Source organism: Brassica napus, chromosome C3 (assembly GCF_020379485.1).
Source record: "Brassica napus cultivar Da-Ae chromosome C3, Da-Ae, whole genome shotgun sequence".
Lineage (NCBI taxonomy): Eukaryota > Viridiplantae > Streptophyta > Magnoliopsida > Brassicales > Brassicaceae > Brassica > Brassica napus.
This window is the reverse complement of record NC_063446.1, coordinates 40,506,523-40,523,932: the sequence shown is the minus strand read 5'-3', so window position 1 is coordinate 40,523,932 and position 17,410 is coordinate 40,506,523. Positions and strand designations below refer to the sequence as shown.

The window sequence follows — 17,410 nt, the reverse complement described above, 5'->3', positions numbered from 1 at the left end:
CATCTGAGATTCGCAATCACTATGATTAAATGAAACGAGGTTAAGTTCAAAAACTTAAAACAGAAATAATAGCCACGATTTAAACATAAGAAAGGGTTTAAAAGCCTCCCCAGGCTATTGAAATCCAGCAAGTGTTAAGGTTTAAAGGCCTCCTCAGGCACTAAGTCATAATGCATAACGAAACAAAGCCCTTAGGCCGAAGTCTTAAAAACACAAAACATAAAGCTAAAAGAGCCGTAGCTCTCAATCTTCCTTCTCTTCCTGAATCGGATCACCAGCACCGGCAGGAACTCCCTCATCGACCACATTGCCATCACCTCCTATTGCTGCCTCGACTGGAGCTAAGTCAGGAGCCATCAAACCCAAATTAGAGCCATACTCCCCAGAAAAGGATGGATTAAACATGTTAATCTCGAAAGTACCTGAACTCTCCGAGATCTGGGGAAGAGGAAGCTTGCTGACCGAGAAGTCAGAGACTTGAGCCTTCTCATACGCAGTTGTCGCTTCTGGTAATAAGGCCACCAATTGGTTGTACTCCTCTTCAACGCTTTGGATCTTGTTGTTCAGCATATCCTTCAAGAGGTCGGCATTAGCTTGGAGCTCCTGAGCGTACACCAAGGCGTTGACCTCATCTTTCTTCCTAGCAAACTTCTCCTTAACACAGACCAGGATCTTGCCGTAAGCTTCGGCGACTTCTTTCTTCCCTTCCCTGACAGCCAGCTTGACTTCAGCTTCCTTGTTCTTCTGGCTATCCTGGGATGAGGCAATGAGCTCACGTACTTGATGCTCAGCTATCTTTCGAGCAGCCTCCAAATCATTGATCCTCCTGCTCTTCACCTGGATATCGAGCTTTTGACTCTCGATCTCTCCTTGCTGAGCATCGGCCTTCGAGCCTAGCCTCGTCACTTCGGCTTCGAGTTCAGAAATTCGAACCCGGGCTTGGTCAAGATCGGCTTTGGCTGCCTTAACCATCTCGGTAACCTCAGCAAGTTCACCAGCATTGGGGGCAGCACACAGAGCATTCTCAAACCTGAGCTGGGCCCTGTTAACAGCCCCAGCCAACTGCAATAAATCCAAAAAAAAAATATATATCATCGTCTCCAAAGAATGTAAACAAAGAACAGATAGAGATCACGTACCTGACCCATACAGTGGGCAATATCGAGATACTCATCTCGGTTAGTCAGGTCCTTGAGCGCTGGAAGGGGACATCCCACGCTCTTCAGGTGCCTCATTATCGCAGCTAGGCCCCAAGAGTCGTCCAGGATCGACCCAGGCTTCGAATGGGTAAAGCTCCACCCAACAGTCCCTCCTCTAGAGGACGAGGAAGAAGAACGGGTGGGAGCTCCGCCCTGATCGGTCCTGGGCCTCTTGTGTCTCGACGGCTCGACCTCAGAGGTACCCTTCGGAGCCTGGTAGTCAGCCTCCGGCACCTGGACCTCAGGGAGAGGAGCAGCATCCTGAGCTACAACCTCAGTTGGAGTAGTCTCGACAACAGGTTTGGATCCTCCGTCGTCCAAAACTTCCTTCATTGAGATAAGGAACGATCCTCCTTGGTTCCTGTCGCTTCCACGAGAAGCACTGGCAGCTTTAGAGGGGTTACCCCTAGAACGGAATGATGGTCGCAGAGTCATGTCACCTGGCTGAGACTTTTCAGTTCCCGAAGCACTAGCACCAGTTGAGATCGATACAACTGAATCGCCTGCCGAAACTGGAACAATGGAAATCCTTAAGTTTAAAAACTTCAAAGCGATAAAATCATTAAAAAGGTTCGAACAAGAACTTACTCTCAAGGTTCTCAGCAGGAATGGGATCTTGGAAAGAGGCGTTGTAGGTATCTGGGAATCTGGCTGCACTTATTCGAGAAGTGGTGTAGGCTACCCAGGTACAGGGACTCTGCTGCAACTTGCGGTATAGAGCCCTGGTGAGCTTGGTAGAGAGCTTCGGAGGATCTTCGATTTCTGCAAGTAAATCAGAGCAAAAAGGTTACTCGGCCATAAATGAATAAAACGGAAAAAGCATATCCCTAGAATTCCTAACCAGATGGATTAGTCCAAGTGACCCTAAGGTTCCGACCCACAGGAACCGTCGAAGGATCAACTTTAACGTAAAAATACTTCTTCCTCCAGTCATCATCACTACTAGAGAATCTGAAGATAACATGATTGGGACGACTAGGGAGGTAGTAGGTCCCGGTACCACCCTCCTTAGAGGCGCTTTCCTTCAGGGAAAAGAGGCTCATAAGTTCGGTAAGACCGACGCTAACCCCCTCCTCTTTGGACCTAGTGATAAAGCCGTTTATCACCCGGATAACCGAGGGACAGAGTTGGGAAAGGGCTAACTGATAATGATCTAGTAGATCAAGCAGTAGGGTCGGAAGAGGAAATCTCAAGTGAGACTTGGAGATGTACTTCTCATGGCAACAGAACCAACCCTCCGGAGCGGTCTCGGGGGTTTCGTCGGAATTACAGGCACGGCCAAGCTCCTTTTGGCCGAGAGCTTGAACCATGAGGTTAACCACGTCTTGATTTTTCAGCAACGAAGGCGAGTGAGGACTGCTCCCACTAGAATCGTCTTTCTTCTTCCGTTTAGAAACTCTGGTCGCGATTGCCTCCCTGGCTGTCTTTTTCCCCTTCCTCATCTTGGCTCCGACTTCTTGCTTAACTTTCAGTAGTTTAGCTCCAGAAGCAGAGGGAGGCATCCCGGATTCCCCGGAACCTTCTTTCGGATGATCCATAGTATGGGAAGGTTAAGGAGAAAATCGATTGCAAGGTTTGGGAGAGAATTTGCAGAGAAAAGTAACGAGGAAGATAGTAAAATAAAGAGAGAGGAGAGAAGTTACCTTGAAAACCGAACGGAGGCGTGGAGAAAGTGGGAGGCTAGCAGTTAATGTTCACCGCTTTATATCCCATCACCTCTCAAGATTCGGAAAAGTCATTTCAAACCCTCTCCATCTGAACCGTAGATTCTGCCAAACGTAATAAAGACCGTTAGATCGAGTAAGCTGAATCTAAATAGGATAAGAACTAATCATTATCTTAACGAAAAGATAAGATCGATAGCTAGATTCTAGCTTCCGAGACAAAGAATTTTATTCGGAAGCTGGGGGCAACTGTTGGACCCGAATATGACCCTCAGGTGAGGTACCGATAAGCGTGAGCTAGCATGTGGGTTGCGATAAGCCCATCATAACAAAGGGAGCTGAAAGGCGAGCTGACGACTGGACCTGGGAGACATCATAGCAGAGGTCACGACAGAAAGTGAGCTAACACCTTAAGAGACTCGGTCAAGAGGAGCCTAAAGCGAGTTCCGTAATTGAAGCCGAATATCTCGGAGAACAGTTGAAGGGTTGCCAACGAAACCTAGACTATATAAAGACGGAGAAGATAAAAGACAAGCCATCTCTCTTTTCCATATATCAACTTTTGTACTAGATTAAAAGCATTACGTATTCTTTAGTAATCATCTCAAGATACATTCCTTTGTATTCATCATCTTTCAACTCATCAATAAAATCATATTCATTCTTCAAGTTTATTTACGGGATTCAGCCCACGATTCTCATTCATCTCTCTTGACCTAACCTAAATCTAAGAAGTGAAACCTTGTCTCTCACAGTAGGTATGCTGCTGAGATTACGAAAACGTGGAATTTCCCCATGATTTACGTCCACAAGAGGCTTGTGACCGTATCGCCGAGAAATTGAGAGAGAAAGGTTGGAGTGGACGTACAAACATCACTATTGTGGTGGAGTATACAGAAACATATATGCTAAAAAGCTGCTTAAAATAATTTGATGTCATGCTCATAATTTATAAAAAAAATATGTGTAATCTGTGAGTTTTATTTGGTTTAGAAACAAACTATTTATTAACTAGTTTTTCTTTTGTTTCAGGACCTCCAAACACAAAAAGAGACCAAACAGCAGATAAACAAATAAAAGCTCTGATACAATGTTGGCTTAAAAAAGTCAGGCTCAAAAACACGGTGCTCATCACAGGAGATGGGGATTTCCAACCTGAGGTCGAGCTAAAAGTCAGGCCATCAAACAATTATTTGCTATCGAGAAAACTCAACTTCATAAGAACTCTGTGGGGCTGAAAAATGCGGGAATGGAGAAAGTTTATGTCTGCTCCAAAAGAAGTTAAGAGCCAGAGAAACATGAGGTCTGATATGATAAGTCATCAAAGGAAGCTAGAGATGCGGATCATATAAATTCAACATAGTTTTTCATTATGAGATGTTTAACATTTATTATTAATCAAGTGAGTTCTTGTTTTTGTGGATCAGGAAAAACGACAGAGAGACATGGAGGAAAGGGAAAAGATCAGACAAAAAGAGGAGAAGGCTAGGAGATTGAAGCAACATGCAAGGAGGAATCAAAAGAGAAAGAAGAATAAAAAAGAAATGTTAATGTTTTTGCAAGCGATTGTGTAAGCATTGGTTTTTCGTATTTTCTATCATGTTTTGTGATTTGGTGAATTAAGGTACCTTGCGCCCAGTAACGGCCCTAGGTACAAGCTGGACAAGCACTGGCTTCCGGCCATGTATAAAATAATTAAAATTCCGGCCTTCAATTTTAAAAAATCACCAGTAGCTCAGTTGGTTTTGTTAGAAATTGATACGTGTAGATGTCAAGAGTTCGAACCTCTCTTATTGTTTTTTACTTTTTCATCTTTTATTCTTAAATTATTAAAAGTTATAGGCCCATATATTGTTTTTTTGCTTTCAGCCCTTAATTTCTCCGGACCGGGTCTGCTTGCGCCAGCAAGATATATTGTTTATCTGTTACCTGATGGTTAATTTGGTATTTTATCCATCTCATAGGTTGAATCATCCATTCTCCTTCTGATAAGATAGGAATTACATTGGGTCAAAGCGAGGCTGAGAAAATTATTCTCATGGAAAATATGAAATTGGCTTGGATTTCTGACATCCCACCGCTCGACAAAAGGTGTCTCTAAACACCATGAGTTCCAGATTTTCATGGGAGGGTCTTAATCAATAAGACGAGAAACATATATCATGTTTATGCGCTACTATTCTTACTTGCGATGTTTATAGACTAACTGTTCTATCATATTTATCGCTATTTTGAAAAAAAAAATTTAGGTCACCTATCACATGTTCAAGAACACATCTAACTTTTCATACCTTTCTTCTCCTTTTCTTATTCGCGAGCAAACTTTATGCATAATTAGTGCATTAGAAGAGAAAAGATGCACTTTTGGCTTCGTCCACAAAAATTTAGTTGTTCAATGATAAAAATAGATATCTTATATCCAATATGACTAGTAATACATCATAAATGTGAAAACATTAAACCAAATATATAATCACATTCAAATGATTGATTGAATCCGTCGCAAGTAACTTAATTATGCAATAGCACCATAAATGTGGAAAACATTAAACCAAATAATTAATCACATTCAAATGACTGATTAGATCCATCACAAATAACTTATTTTCAATATGTTGAATGATTTATCCCAATGATTACTACTAAACAATAACCGCTATGACATTCAATAAGTTTGATGTTTTAGCCGCCTTAGCAGAATTAAATTGAAAATCGATCATATAAAAAGAAATATAAATATGCAAAATCAATTATCATATACACTTTAAATATGGTAGATACAATTTTATTATTAAATTGATCAAATAAAAATAATATGAATATCCAAAATTACATATCACATACACTTTTACGAAAGTATTTCAAAATCTTACGAAGTTAATAACGACTAATTTTTTTTATGAAAATAACTATGTATTAACAGAATAATTGTAATGTGTATTCCATATTTGTATTGCCTTAGTAATCAAGTGGTTTTCATGTGTCTCTGTGTATTCATAAGGATTTGTGGAAGGCTGCATTCCCTGTTGGAAGTGAGGTATTAAGCCTCATAAAGTTTGGCTTTCGTCATATTCTCTGAATTATTAATATAATTTATTTGCTTTGTGTGGTAGCAATCTCTGCAGAAAAATGGAAACATTTATGAGAAGAAAGTGTATGTTTTTAGCTGTACAGAGTATAAACTATTTCATTTTCTACTTAGATAATCCTACGACATTGTTTACTGTATATTATTTAAATTTGATATCCATTGAAAACCATTTTATTATTGGAGTTCAAGTTGTGTCTGGCAAAGAGGAGGATAAGACTATCTTTTCTTCTCCTTTTATTCTCTTTGATGCAGATCTAGTGCACTAGAAGAAAAAAGATGCATTTTTGGCTTTATCCACAAAAATGCTAACAAAAATCTAGTTGTTCAATGATAAAAGTAGATATCTTATATCTAATATGATTAGTAAAGCATCATAAATGTGAAAAAATGAAACCAAATATATAATCACATTCAAATGATTGATTGAATCCATCGCAAGTAACTTAATTATGCAATAGCACCATAAATGTGGAAAACATTAAACCAAATAATTAATCACATTCAAATGACTGATTAGATCCATCACAAATAACTTATTTTCAATATGATGAATGATTTATCCCAATGATTACTACTAAACAATAACCCCTATGACATTCCATAAGTTTGATGTTTTAGCCGCCGTAGCAGAAATAAATTGAAAATCGATTATATAAAAAGAAATATAAATATGCAAAATCAATTATCATATACACTTTAAATATGGTAGATACAATTTTATTATTAAATTGATCAAATAAAAATAATATGAATATCCAAAATTACATATCACATACACTTTCACGAAAGTATTTCAAAATCTTACGAAGTTAATAACGACTAATTTTTTTATGAAAATAACTATGTATTAACAGAATAATTGTGATGTGTATTCCATATTTGTATTGCCTTAGTAATCAAGTGGTTTTCATGTTTCTCTGTGTATTCATGAGTATTTGTGGAAAGCTGCATTCCCTGTTGGAAGTGAGGTATTAAGCCTCATAAAGTTTGGCTTTCGTCATATTCTCTGAATTATTAATAATTTATTTGCTTTGTGTGGTAGCAATCTCTGCAGAAAAATGGAAACATTTATGAGAAGAAAGTGTATGTTTTTAGCTGTACAAAGTATAAACTACTTCATTTTCTACTTAGATAATCCTACGACATTGTTTACTGTATATTATTTAAATTTGATACCCATTGAAAACCATTTTATTATTGGAGCTCAAGTTGTGTCTGGCAAAGAGGTGGATAAGACTATCTTTTCTTCTCCTTTTATTCTCTTTGATGCAGATCTAGTGCACTAGAAGAAAAAAGATGCACCTTTGGTTTTATCCACAAAAATGCTAACAAAAATCTAGTTGTTCAATGATAAAAGTAGATATCTTATATCTAATATGATTAGTAAAGCATCATAAATGTGAAAACATGAAACCAAATATATAATCACATTCAAATGATTGATTGAATCCATTGCAAGTAACTTAATTCAACAATAGCACTATAAATGTGGAAAACATTAAACCAAATAAGTAGTTACATTCAAATGATTGATTGGATCCATCACAAATAACTTAAATGCAATAAGATGAATGATTTATCCTATAATTACTGCTAAACAGTAACCACTATGACATTCAATAAGTTTGATGTTTTAGCTCCTTAGCAGAAAATAAATTGAATCTGGTTTAGTTCATTGTAAATATGGTGGATATAATTTTATTATTTAATCGATCATATAAAATGAAATATGAATATGTAATATCGATTATCAGATGCACTTTAAATGTGGCAGATACAATTTTATTATTTAATTGATCAAATAAAAATAAAAATGAATATGCAAAATCACATATCATATATACTTTCAAGAAAGTATTTCAAAATCATACGAAGTTAACAACGACTAAATTTATTTTAAATTAGTATGAAAACGTCCTATTAATTTCATCTAGTCACTCTGAACTCTATCTATGCCAAGTGCCCAAAGCCATATAAATTTATGCAATCATTCAACTATGATTTAAATAAAAAAAAAGCATATAGAATAATGGAAGTGATTTAAAATAAAATGCATATATAACAGTTTAATGACTGAAAGGATGAATGAGAACGATTTATTCAAAATATTATACGAACTCATATTTGAGTCTTTCTTGGGCCTGCGACAAAAGTAGACTGAAGCCCATTTATCTCAATTTTCTCTTTTTTTTTTTTTTTTTTGAAACACCTTTATCTCAATTTTCTCTATTTAAGTTATTTTGTTCTGTTTAAACGTTTCGCATCCAAAATTCGATCAAACAATATCAGAAGTTCAACTTCGAGCTTTCTTTCTCCTTAAACTTCTTTGTCATCTCAGATTCTTCCTACATTTTCTCCATCTTTCTGTCACTAATCAGATGAGCTCTGATACCATTGATAAGACTACTGTCTTTTGTTGGTGTATCTCCAAACATGCATACATAAAGTGTATAGATCTGTAAACCATGGATTAAAGGGAAGCCTTAATAGTCTGGTGTTAAAAAGGAAAAAAAGAAACCTCGTCCAAGCATGTGGTGTAGCACAACAGAGTTCGGGAGAAAGAAACTCGCAAGTTTGTCGTTTGACATCTCATGTTCATCTCACAAGACTGTCTGGAGTCCATCTCTAGACAAGCATGTTGGGATGTGCACAAGTTGAAAACCTTACTTCTCTCTAAACCAAAGTATTACATACCAATTCAAATCCTCTACAAATGCACATCTTACCTCAGCATCGAAAACCCATGAACTATTATGCCACCAAGTCTTTATCTACACTCTGTGTCCGTATGACATCAGCTGCATCTTCCCTCTCCATGCAAGAACTGAATCTCAAGTCTGATGAACTGGCCACTAAGCTCCAGAAGCTTCTAATGTTGTCATCTCACCGGAGGTTGCTTTTGTCTAAACTGGTTCACACTGGTCCGGATTTTTGGTTTCCCTCCTAACTTCAGGTATCGACTCTGCAATGATTATCCGGACAAGTTCAAGACTGTGGATACCTTTTATGGAAGAGCACTCGAGCTTGATCTGCTCCGTGGTCGCAGCAGCTATTCTCTGTGAGGCTAAAAGGCACGAGAGACTATGTGTTTCTAGTGGAAGCCTACAATGACAATGGTGATCTTCTGGAGAAAGATGAGACATGGTTGATGAGAGAACGTTTGATAGATCTTGTTCAAGATGGAAAGAGAATTAAACGTGAAGGGAGAAGTAAAGGTGCCAATAAAAGCATGGATGATGAGTATAGCAATGATGAAGGCATTGATGATGATTACAATAGTGATCTTGGTGGTGATGACTGATGAATATGAAGATGGGTTTAAGAATTTGTTTGATTCTGAAGAAGATTCAGGTGTGGAATATCATTTCGATGGTGACGAGGTATGGGTTAGTAGTGGTGAAAGCGTAGAAATATTGGAGTAGAAAGCTTTATTCTTCTGGTATGAGCAATGATGAAGTAAAGAGTGTTATTGAATCATGGTGATGGTGATGTAAAGTGCTAAAAAGACCATCACAGTTTTGATATTGTATACTCACAAAATTGTACGAAATTACAAAGAAGAGTGTTTTATATTCGTTATCTTATTTTCCATCGGCTTGAAAATTTAGCATACAAAAAAACTTTGAACTTTCACTTTTCTTATTTGCGCAACTGTTGTTCGAGTCGCTCAATAGCTGCACCAACACCACTCGTGACCTCGCCATGGTGGCTAATCTCTTCTTTGTTGCCTTCGTTTGCTTTCTCCATGAGCTTCAATTGTAACCAACCTGTGGAAAAAATACGGTTAGCACTTACTATCAAAGCCAATTTCAAAACTCTCTCTCTCTCTCTGTCATATATTGAAAACTTGTAAGCAATGTTAAGTCAAGATGCAGAGTAATTAGTTACCAAGAGGGAAGCAGACTGTAGCTCCAAGAACTGAACCAAGCATCACATTACGCGCTCGCCAAGCAAGAGACCCCGGCACTGCCATATTGTGATTAGAGATAAGGACATGTTAGGACACAAAAAGTAATCTTGGATCAAAAATGTGATTAGAGAATGTGGTAATGTATCAAGTACTGATTAAGCCAAATAGGGCAGCAGTAGCTGAGCCAGCTCCCACGAAATTGAAAACATCATGCACTCCTCGCGTCTCAGCTAAAAAGTTCTGTAGACTGAAGTATGAAGCGGTGAACATCCCGAGACGCATCCCTCCAATGAGGGAGCCACGAGTGACTCGGGTGAATCGTTTCTCCATAGCATCTCGCATCAATCTGTGTTGTTCTCGCTTGTCCTGTGTACTACCCATCTTCAACATCACCTCTGCATCCTTGCTCTGTTTCAAAACCATAAGAGGTTCAGGTAATCCTCAAAATTTGATATCTTAAAGAGATTAATTTTAGTATCGAGCATACAAAATGAAATCATAAGGAGGATTCTAAAGGAAACTCGAGTAAACTAAAGAATCGCCTAAACCTATCTTATTCCTGAGAAGTAACGAATAATCTGAAATTACCACAGAAGCAGAAGCCTCTTTGCTCCCTCCATATAACATTCCAGCAAATATCCCAACAACGGTTGCTGTTCCCCAGTTTGGATTCCCAGCTAATCTTGAAGAGTTCTGTGTTTCATGTAATAATAACATCAATCAAACCATAAGCCACTTCAAAACCCTAACTTTGTTCGACATTCTTAAATCACAATCACAAAGAACACACTCGAATCCATTGTATGCATTTGAACAATTAAATCCTAACCGGTCTGTAGCTTACGGAATCATAGAGAGAGAGAGAGAGAAAAGAAACTTACGCCTGGGATGGTTTCTTCTGGCTTCTCTACCGCTTCCATAAATTAGACAGTAATACAGTATCGAGTCTCCACAGTAAGCTAAAGATAAATCCCCGATCTTCCTCCCCGCCGCAATAATAGCTTTCTAATGGTTGAAGACGACGACCACAACAATTTCAAATAAATCGTCGGAACCGGTTGAATCTTACTTAACTGAACCGGACGAATTTGTTTTACCCGGTTGGATTATACCAAATTACTATCGGCGTCGTTCCGCTGTTAATAGCGCGTTATCTTAACTGGTCAAGTCTAACCTAACCGGATGATTTGTTTTACCCGGTTAGATTAAACCAAATTGTTTTTGATTTTCGTCACGACGTCGTTCGTCGTCTTATTAGTTGTTATTATCCCTCTCCTTCGCTGTTTAGCCAAGCAGTTGAGAATCTTGAGATCAGCAGCCATGGACGCAGCTCATTGCTACCTCGAAGGAAACGCAGACGCACTAGAGTTCTGTCCTCACGAGCCTCACGCGAACTTGCTTGCAGCTTCTACTTACACACTCGAAGAAGGAGATCTCCCCTCTCGATCGGGCTCTGTCTATCTATTCGACATCGAACATTCTCGTTTGAATCTCTTACATAAAGTCGACACCACCGGAGTCTTCGACATCCGTTGGAGCCGCGGTGGAGGAGGGAGCTTGGCGCTTGCTCAAGCTGATGCTGATGGGTGCTTGAGAGTTTACAAGGTTGATGACTCTCAAGCCAAAGGTAACGACTTTACAAGTTTGGTCTTTTAAGACGGATCTGATTTAAAAGTTTCATGCTTTGCAACAGGTTACTCTCTGAGAGAAGTCGCTGGTTCAAAAATCAGTTCATCAATGTGTCTTTATCTCGATTGGGACCAGTCATCGACATCGATTGTAGTTGGTTTATCCGATGGCTCTGCTTCTGTTGTTTCGTTCAGTGATTCCAATCTAGAAACAGTCCAAGAATGGAAAGGACACGACTTTGAGGTCTGGACAGCTTCGTTTGATCTCAACAACCCTAGTTTGGTCTATACTGGATCAGATGATTGCAAGTTCAGCTGTTGGGATATCAGAGACAGTCCCGGGGACAATCGGGTTTTCCAGAATTCCAAAGCTCACACGATGGGTGTTTGCTGCATCTCGCCGAGTCCAAGTGATCCTTACTCTGTATTCACTGGAAGTTATGATGAAACCTTGAGGGTTTGGGACACGAGGTCTGTTTCTAGGCCTGTGAATGAGATATCGGTGTCACTAGGGGGAGGAGTGTGGAGAATCAAGCATCATCCGTCTCTGAGCGGTGTTGTTTTGGCAGCTTGTATGCATAATGGTTTTGCTGTAGTTAAGGTTAGTGGTGGGAAAGGTGAAGTGATGGAGAGTTATAACAAGCATGAATCTCTTGCTTATGGAGCTGATTGGTATAAGGGGAAAGATCAGAAGCGGAGTCTTGTGGCAACTTGCTCGTTTTATGATAAGCTTCTTCGTTTATGGACGCCTGAAACTACGTTTGAGATTTGAAGTTGCTTGATCCTTTTTTTTTTTATTGTTTGCCTAGACTGTTGAATTTCAAATTGCTATGTTTTCCAAATAAGAAAGATTGTGTTATGGTTAAATCATCACATAGTCCTTAATTTACTTGGTCAACTTCAGAAGCAATATCCTCGTTATATAACACAACCCCTGCGATCTCCAGTGACTCAGCAAAGGAAACTACAGCAGTTTATTCAAATCACTTAATTTCGTTAACCAAACCAGGGATGGTTTTGTCTAAACAAAGAGAGCGGATGTTTCGTTTATTTGGTTGAAGACACAAGTTGCAGAGTTCATCAAAGCTTGGAAGAGATTTTGTCAAGTACACTAGCTTCAGTAAGTGAATGCACAAGCTTACGTTTCTGGGCATCACTCTTTCGATATAACAAGACAGCAATGTACAGTGGTTCAACAGAGAGAAACTCAGGAGACTTTTACTCAAATTAGTTTTTCATTAACACAGCAGTTATATTGTTTTGTTTAAAGCAAAGTGAAAACCACAAGTATCTTTCCTTATTTGGGTACTTTACAATATGTAACATAACATTCTTCTTCACTTCCTTTGTCTCTATAAGATAAGACACCAGTTTCAGAGTTTTCGCTCAAAGCTGGGAAGAGTTAATTGGAGATAGCACTAGCTTCAGTAAGTAGAGGCACAAGCTTGCCTTGCTTGTTACTCTCCATCACTCCTGCAAATACACCCAAATGTTTAGTAAGTTCTTCCGGCCATTTATGTGCAGAGAGTTTGGTAAGGTTCTCTTACTATCGCATCCACCGATATGTTTGCCTTTGATGAAAACATTTGGAACAGTGCTCTGTCCAGTCCACTCAGATAAAGCTGATTGGATCTCACCTCCATCACCTAGTCAAGTAGAAATTTAGGAGCATGGACCATATAATAATCCCAGGTTGACAGGGATTTGGGTTTCTTACTCATCTCATCGAGCTCAAGTACTTTAAAAGTTGCACCTAGCTGTGTCAACAGCTGTTTCACCCTCTGGCAATAACCACAGTAAGTCTTGCTGCAATGGTGAACATGGATCAAACCTCAAGACTCAAAGTGAAGTACTATAACGACGAGATGTAAATCAAGTAGTAGACATATAAAAGCAAAGGGAAAAACTTTTGGGGACCTCTACCCTAAGATATCAACATTAAGTAGCTTCATCTATAGCAGCACATTGACTTGCCCCTCAATAAAAACATGAGATTTCAAAAGCAGTTGACGATTAGTCCATTTGAAAACGAGCGAGATCAATCTTCCATTACTATGATATAATTCCACTGAATCCTACAAAGCCAACGAAGATCTAAAAGGCATGTCTGCGTAAAATTAAAGCAGAATCTCACAGCAAACGCAAAGACTGAAGCTTTAGACAGAGATAGAGACATAACACGCAAGTTATCAACGCAGCATCACAGATGAAAAACGAAAAAAAAAAAAAAAGAGAGACGAGAAATTTCAAACCTGAAGACAACGACAGGGTGAGCGGAGACGATCTCTTTGGCTTTGTTCACGACAACCTCCATCTCTTCCTTGTTCAATCGATTTCCACTGAACATAGAACCCATCTCTTCCTCTTACCTGAACAGTAGATATTCTTTGAAGGAATCGGACAGAACAACTCCTACAGATGCCTTTCGCTCGAGCTTCGTGCGCAATCTTGCTGGCTGTTCAAAGAATTTTATCGTCTACTTTTCTAGTTTGTGAGAAGACAGAAAGAAAGAAAGAATCGTTTACTTTTGTGCTTTCGTTAAGACGAAAAAAGTATTTATTTATTTTAAGGGTCCCATTATCTATTTAGTATTTATTTGATCTATCCGGGGTTTTTGTTGGGGATACAAGGAGATTGGGTTTAGAATCAGACCCGCTTCGTATTCCTAACCGGTCCGTGCTTAATGAAAAGATGAAGAAATTGATTTGACCGGTGATATTTGAAACAGAGGACTAGAGGAGATGAGATTATTAAGAGAATCTTTATCGCGGGTGCTTAGTAAGTCTCTTAGGATTAATTACAATTAAAAAAAAAAGAGAAGAAAGCAGAAGACATTGCTCTTAATTAAGGCCGTGAAGCAAAGTATCTTACCGTGCACGCGTCAACAAATGAGAGGGTGGAGGTTCGGTTACGTGTTAAACGCGATCGAAGTTGCATCTCTCTCTCTCTCTCTCTCTCTCTCTCTCTCTCTCATCCTCTCTTCCGACGAAAGGCGATTTGTATCCCTCTCGGTGGCTTTGCTATCGTCGGCGACGTCTCCCTCGGTGACTCGCGTCGGCGACCTCTATCTCGGTGGTTCTCTCGACGGCGACAGACCTCTCGCTCAGTGGTTCTCCTCAAATAGAAAGATAAGCGGTTGTTGTGTTCTTCGATTATGCATGTCTTAGATTATGCATCTTCTTGTTCTGATTGGTTGTTTTCGTTTGTTATTTGTTGGGTCTCCTCGAATCTGTCTCTCGGTGGATTATAATCCATATATGCAGACACCAAAGTTTGTTGAGCTTCTAAATAGTCAACAAGACAGTGTGTTTCGTTTAGTAGAAGAGAGTCGAGTTGCTGAAGATTCATCACAATTTCGTTTAGTAGAAGAGAGTCAAGCCACTCCTGTGGAGCGTAGAGAGCGAAGGAAATAGACTCCAACAGATGATATTGTGCTCATTAGCTCGTGGTTAAACATGAGCAAATACCCTGTTGTTGGGAATGAGCAACGATCGGGTGCTTTCTGAAAGAGGATTGCAGCATACTTTGCGGCCAGTCCGAAGATTGCAGGCCTTGAACAGAGAGAAGCTAGCCACTGTAAGCAGCGTTGGCACAAGATCAATGATCTTGTCTCCAAGTTTTGTGGATGTTATGAAGCTGCAACAAGAGAGAAAAGTAGTGGGCAAAATGAGAATGATATTCTCAAATTAGCTCATGAAATCTTCTACAACAACCAAAAAAAAAAATTCAACCTTGAACATGCGTGGAAGGAGCTCCGGAATGATCAGAAATGGTGTGAACTTTCAACCTCTAAAACCGATAGCACCTCTAAAAAGAGAAAGTGTGAGGACAGTGCACAATCATCAAGCTCACACGCAACTGGTGAAGCTGATCAAGGTACCATTCGACCCCCTGGTGCTAAGGCAGCAAAGGTTTCTGGTAAGAAGACTATGGTAGAGGGGAAGGCGCTCGCAGAGTTTCAGAGCATGTGGTCCATCAAAGAGCAGGACTTGGCTATCAAAGAGAGGCTTTCCAAGATGAGTCTACTAGCCAAAAAGGAACCTCTAGCTGATTACGAAGAAGCTCTGAAGAAGAAGCTGATTAATGACATGTTGTCTAGTTAGTTTTAAGGTCTCAAGGTCGTGTTGTTTGTTGTTTGTTTCTGTTTTAAGTTCTTGTGCTTGCTTCTAAATCTGTTTCTTGTTCATGTTCATCTTTTGTTTCATTAATGAGAATGATATGCTATTCTGTTTCATGATTCTTGTTGTTCTGTTTGATGATTCTTGTTGGTCTGTTTCATGATTCTCTTGTTCTGATCTGTTCATTGATGTTGTTGATTGTTTCAGGTTTGGACCCTCATGCAACGCACAAGTATTGGGAGCATCCGTGTCACGGATTCTGATTATCGATTCACATGTCTTGTTGTTTAGTCTCTTGTATTCTCTTGTCACGGACTCATTAACCGTGTGTAGGCTCATGTCACATGTCTCACAGACTCATCATCTGTTGTACTCACATGTCTTGTTTTTTTGTAGTCTCTTGTATTCTCATGTCACCGAATGTTGTAGTCTCATGTCACATGTTTTGTATTTTAGTGTCTTGTATGCTCATGTCATCAAATGTTCTATCTTATTAGAAAGTTGTATAAATGAAAGTGTATGCAAGCTCTTTCTTCTCATAAGATCAAACGTTCTTAAGTTCTTACTTCCTTCTTCCCTCTCAAGTTCTTTATCTACACACAGGATAAAACATAAGATCAAACGATTCAAAATATTTATCTAAACACAAGTTACATCTCAAGCTCTTTCTTCCATCTCAAGTTTTATAAACAATTTTCATCTCATGGCATTTTCTTCCCATAACACTTATGAAGGAGTAGATGATGAAAATATTGATCAATATTTTGATCTACAGCTTGATCAAACATTCGAGAATCTTTTCGTTGATTATGGTTGTCAAGAAGATGAAACGAAGAGACGGAAAAAACGAGTTTATATCAAAAGAAATCGTGAAGAAGGTCACACACGGTTATGGAATGATTATTTCAGTGAAACTCCAACATATCCTGATATTTTTTTCGACGCCGTTTTAGAATGAACAAGCGATTTTTCATGCATATTGTTGATCGACTCTCCAACGAAGTTCAATACTTTCGGCAAAAGGAAGATGGTCTTGGAAGGTCTAGTCTCTCTACACTCCAGAAATGTATAGCAGCTATTCGTGTCTTGGTGTATAGTACTGCGGCTGATACAGTCGACGAATACCTTCGGCTCGGTGAAACTACAACTCGGTTATGTGTGGAAGTTATGTGTGGAACATTTTGTGGAAGGAATAATAAATTTATTCGGCGATGAGTACCTAAGAAGACCAACACCGGCTGATCTTCAACGTCTACTTTATATTGGAGAGCATTGTGGATTTCCCGGGATGATAGGAAGCATCGATTGTATGTATTGGGAGTGGAAGAATTGTCCCAGAGCTTGGAAAGGACAATATTCTCGTAGTTCAGGTAAACCAACAATCGTTTTAGAGGCGGTTGCTTCATATGATCTTTGGATATGGCACGCGTTTTTTGGACCTCCATGTACCTTAAACGATATCAATGTTCTTGATCGCTCACCTGTTTTTGATGACATAATAAAGGGTCAAGCTCCGCAAGTCACTTACTATGTCAACGGAAGAGAGTATTACTATCTCACCGATGGTATTTATCCAAAATGGACAAATTTTATCCAATCTATTCCAATACCACAAGGGCCTAAAGCTGTTTTATTTGCTTAACGTCAAGAAGCTGTCCGAAAGGATGTCGGGCGTGCTTTTGGAGTCTTGCAAGCTCGCTTTGCCATTGTTAAAAATCCGGCACTTTTTGGGATACAGTCAAAATTGGAAAGATTATGCGAGCATGTATCATACTCCATAATATGATAGTAGAAGACGAA

At 39.1% G+C, this 17,410-nt stretch overlaps 4 protein-coding genes and 1 pseudogene across 5 annotated transcripts; 2 read left to right on the top strand and 3 right to left on the bottom strand.

The window, feature by feature from the left end:
• Positions 1-54: 54 nt before the first annotated feature.
• On the bottom strand, positions 55-1,956 carry LOC111203869. Of its 2 annotated transcripts, XM_048750721.1 has the most exons (4): positions 1,788-1,956; positions 1,140-1,711; positions 423-1,062; positions 55-341 (listed from the first exon to the last, which is right to left on the bottom strand). In XM_048750721.1, the coding sequence occupies exons 2-4, from the start codon at positions 1,632-1,634 to the stop codon at positions 244-246; spliced, it is 1,233 nt and encodes a 410-aa protein (XP_048606678.1). In that variant the 5' UTR covers positions 1,635-1,711; positions 1,788-1,956; the 3' UTR covers positions 55-243. The 2 variants fall into 2 exon arrangements, with proteins under 2 accessions (XP_048606678.1, XP_048606679.1); XM_048750722.1 differs by lacking the exon at positions 1,788-1,956 and having other exon boundaries at positions 55-335; positions 1,140-1,638.
• A 6,527-nt stretch (positions 1,957-8,483) lies between these two features.
• LOC106422635 lies at positions 8,484-9,437 on the top strand (annotated as a pseudogene).
• Positions 9,438-9,450: 13 nt separating this feature from the next.
• LOC106422679 lies at positions 9,451-10,910 on the bottom strand. The gene is made up of 5 exons (XM_013863455.3): positions 10,746-10,910; positions 10,453-10,557; positions 10,017-10,272; positions 9,843-9,920; positions 9,451-9,721 (listed from the first exon to the last, which is right to left on the bottom strand). The coding sequence occupies exons 1-5, from the start codon at positions 10,782-10,784 to the stop codon at positions 9,594-9,596; spliced, it is 606 nt and encodes a 201-aa protein (XP_013718909.1). The 5' UTR covers positions 10,785-10,910; the 3' UTR covers positions 9,451-9,593.
• A 209-nt stretch (positions 10,911-11,119) lies between these two features.
• LOC106422798 (diphthine methyltransferase homolog) lies at positions 11,120-12,381 on the top strand. Its single transcript, XM_013863595.3, has 2 exons — positions 11,120-11,491; positions 11,558-12,381. The coding sequence occupies exons 1-2, from the start codon at positions 11,185-11,187 to the stop codon at positions 12,262-12,264; spliced, it is 1,014 nt and encodes a 337-aa protein (XP_013719049.1). The 5' UTR covers positions 11,120-11,184; the 3' UTR covers positions 12,265-12,381.
• A 302-nt stretch (positions 12,382-12,683) lies between these two features.
• Positions 12,684-14,035, bottom strand: LOC106422799 (glutaredoxin-C1-like). Its single transcript, XM_013863596.3, has 4 exons — positions 13,745-14,035; positions 13,210-13,298; positions 13,040-13,138; positions 12,684-12,965 (listed from the first exon to the last, which is right to left on the bottom strand). Exons 1-4 carry the CDS (start codon positions 13,846-13,848, stop codon positions 12,895-12,897), a joined length of 363 nt encoding a protein of 120 aa, XP_013719050.1. The 5' UTR covers positions 13,849-14,035; the 3' UTR covers positions 12,684-12,894.
• Positions 14,036-17,410: the final 3,375 nt, after the last annotated feature.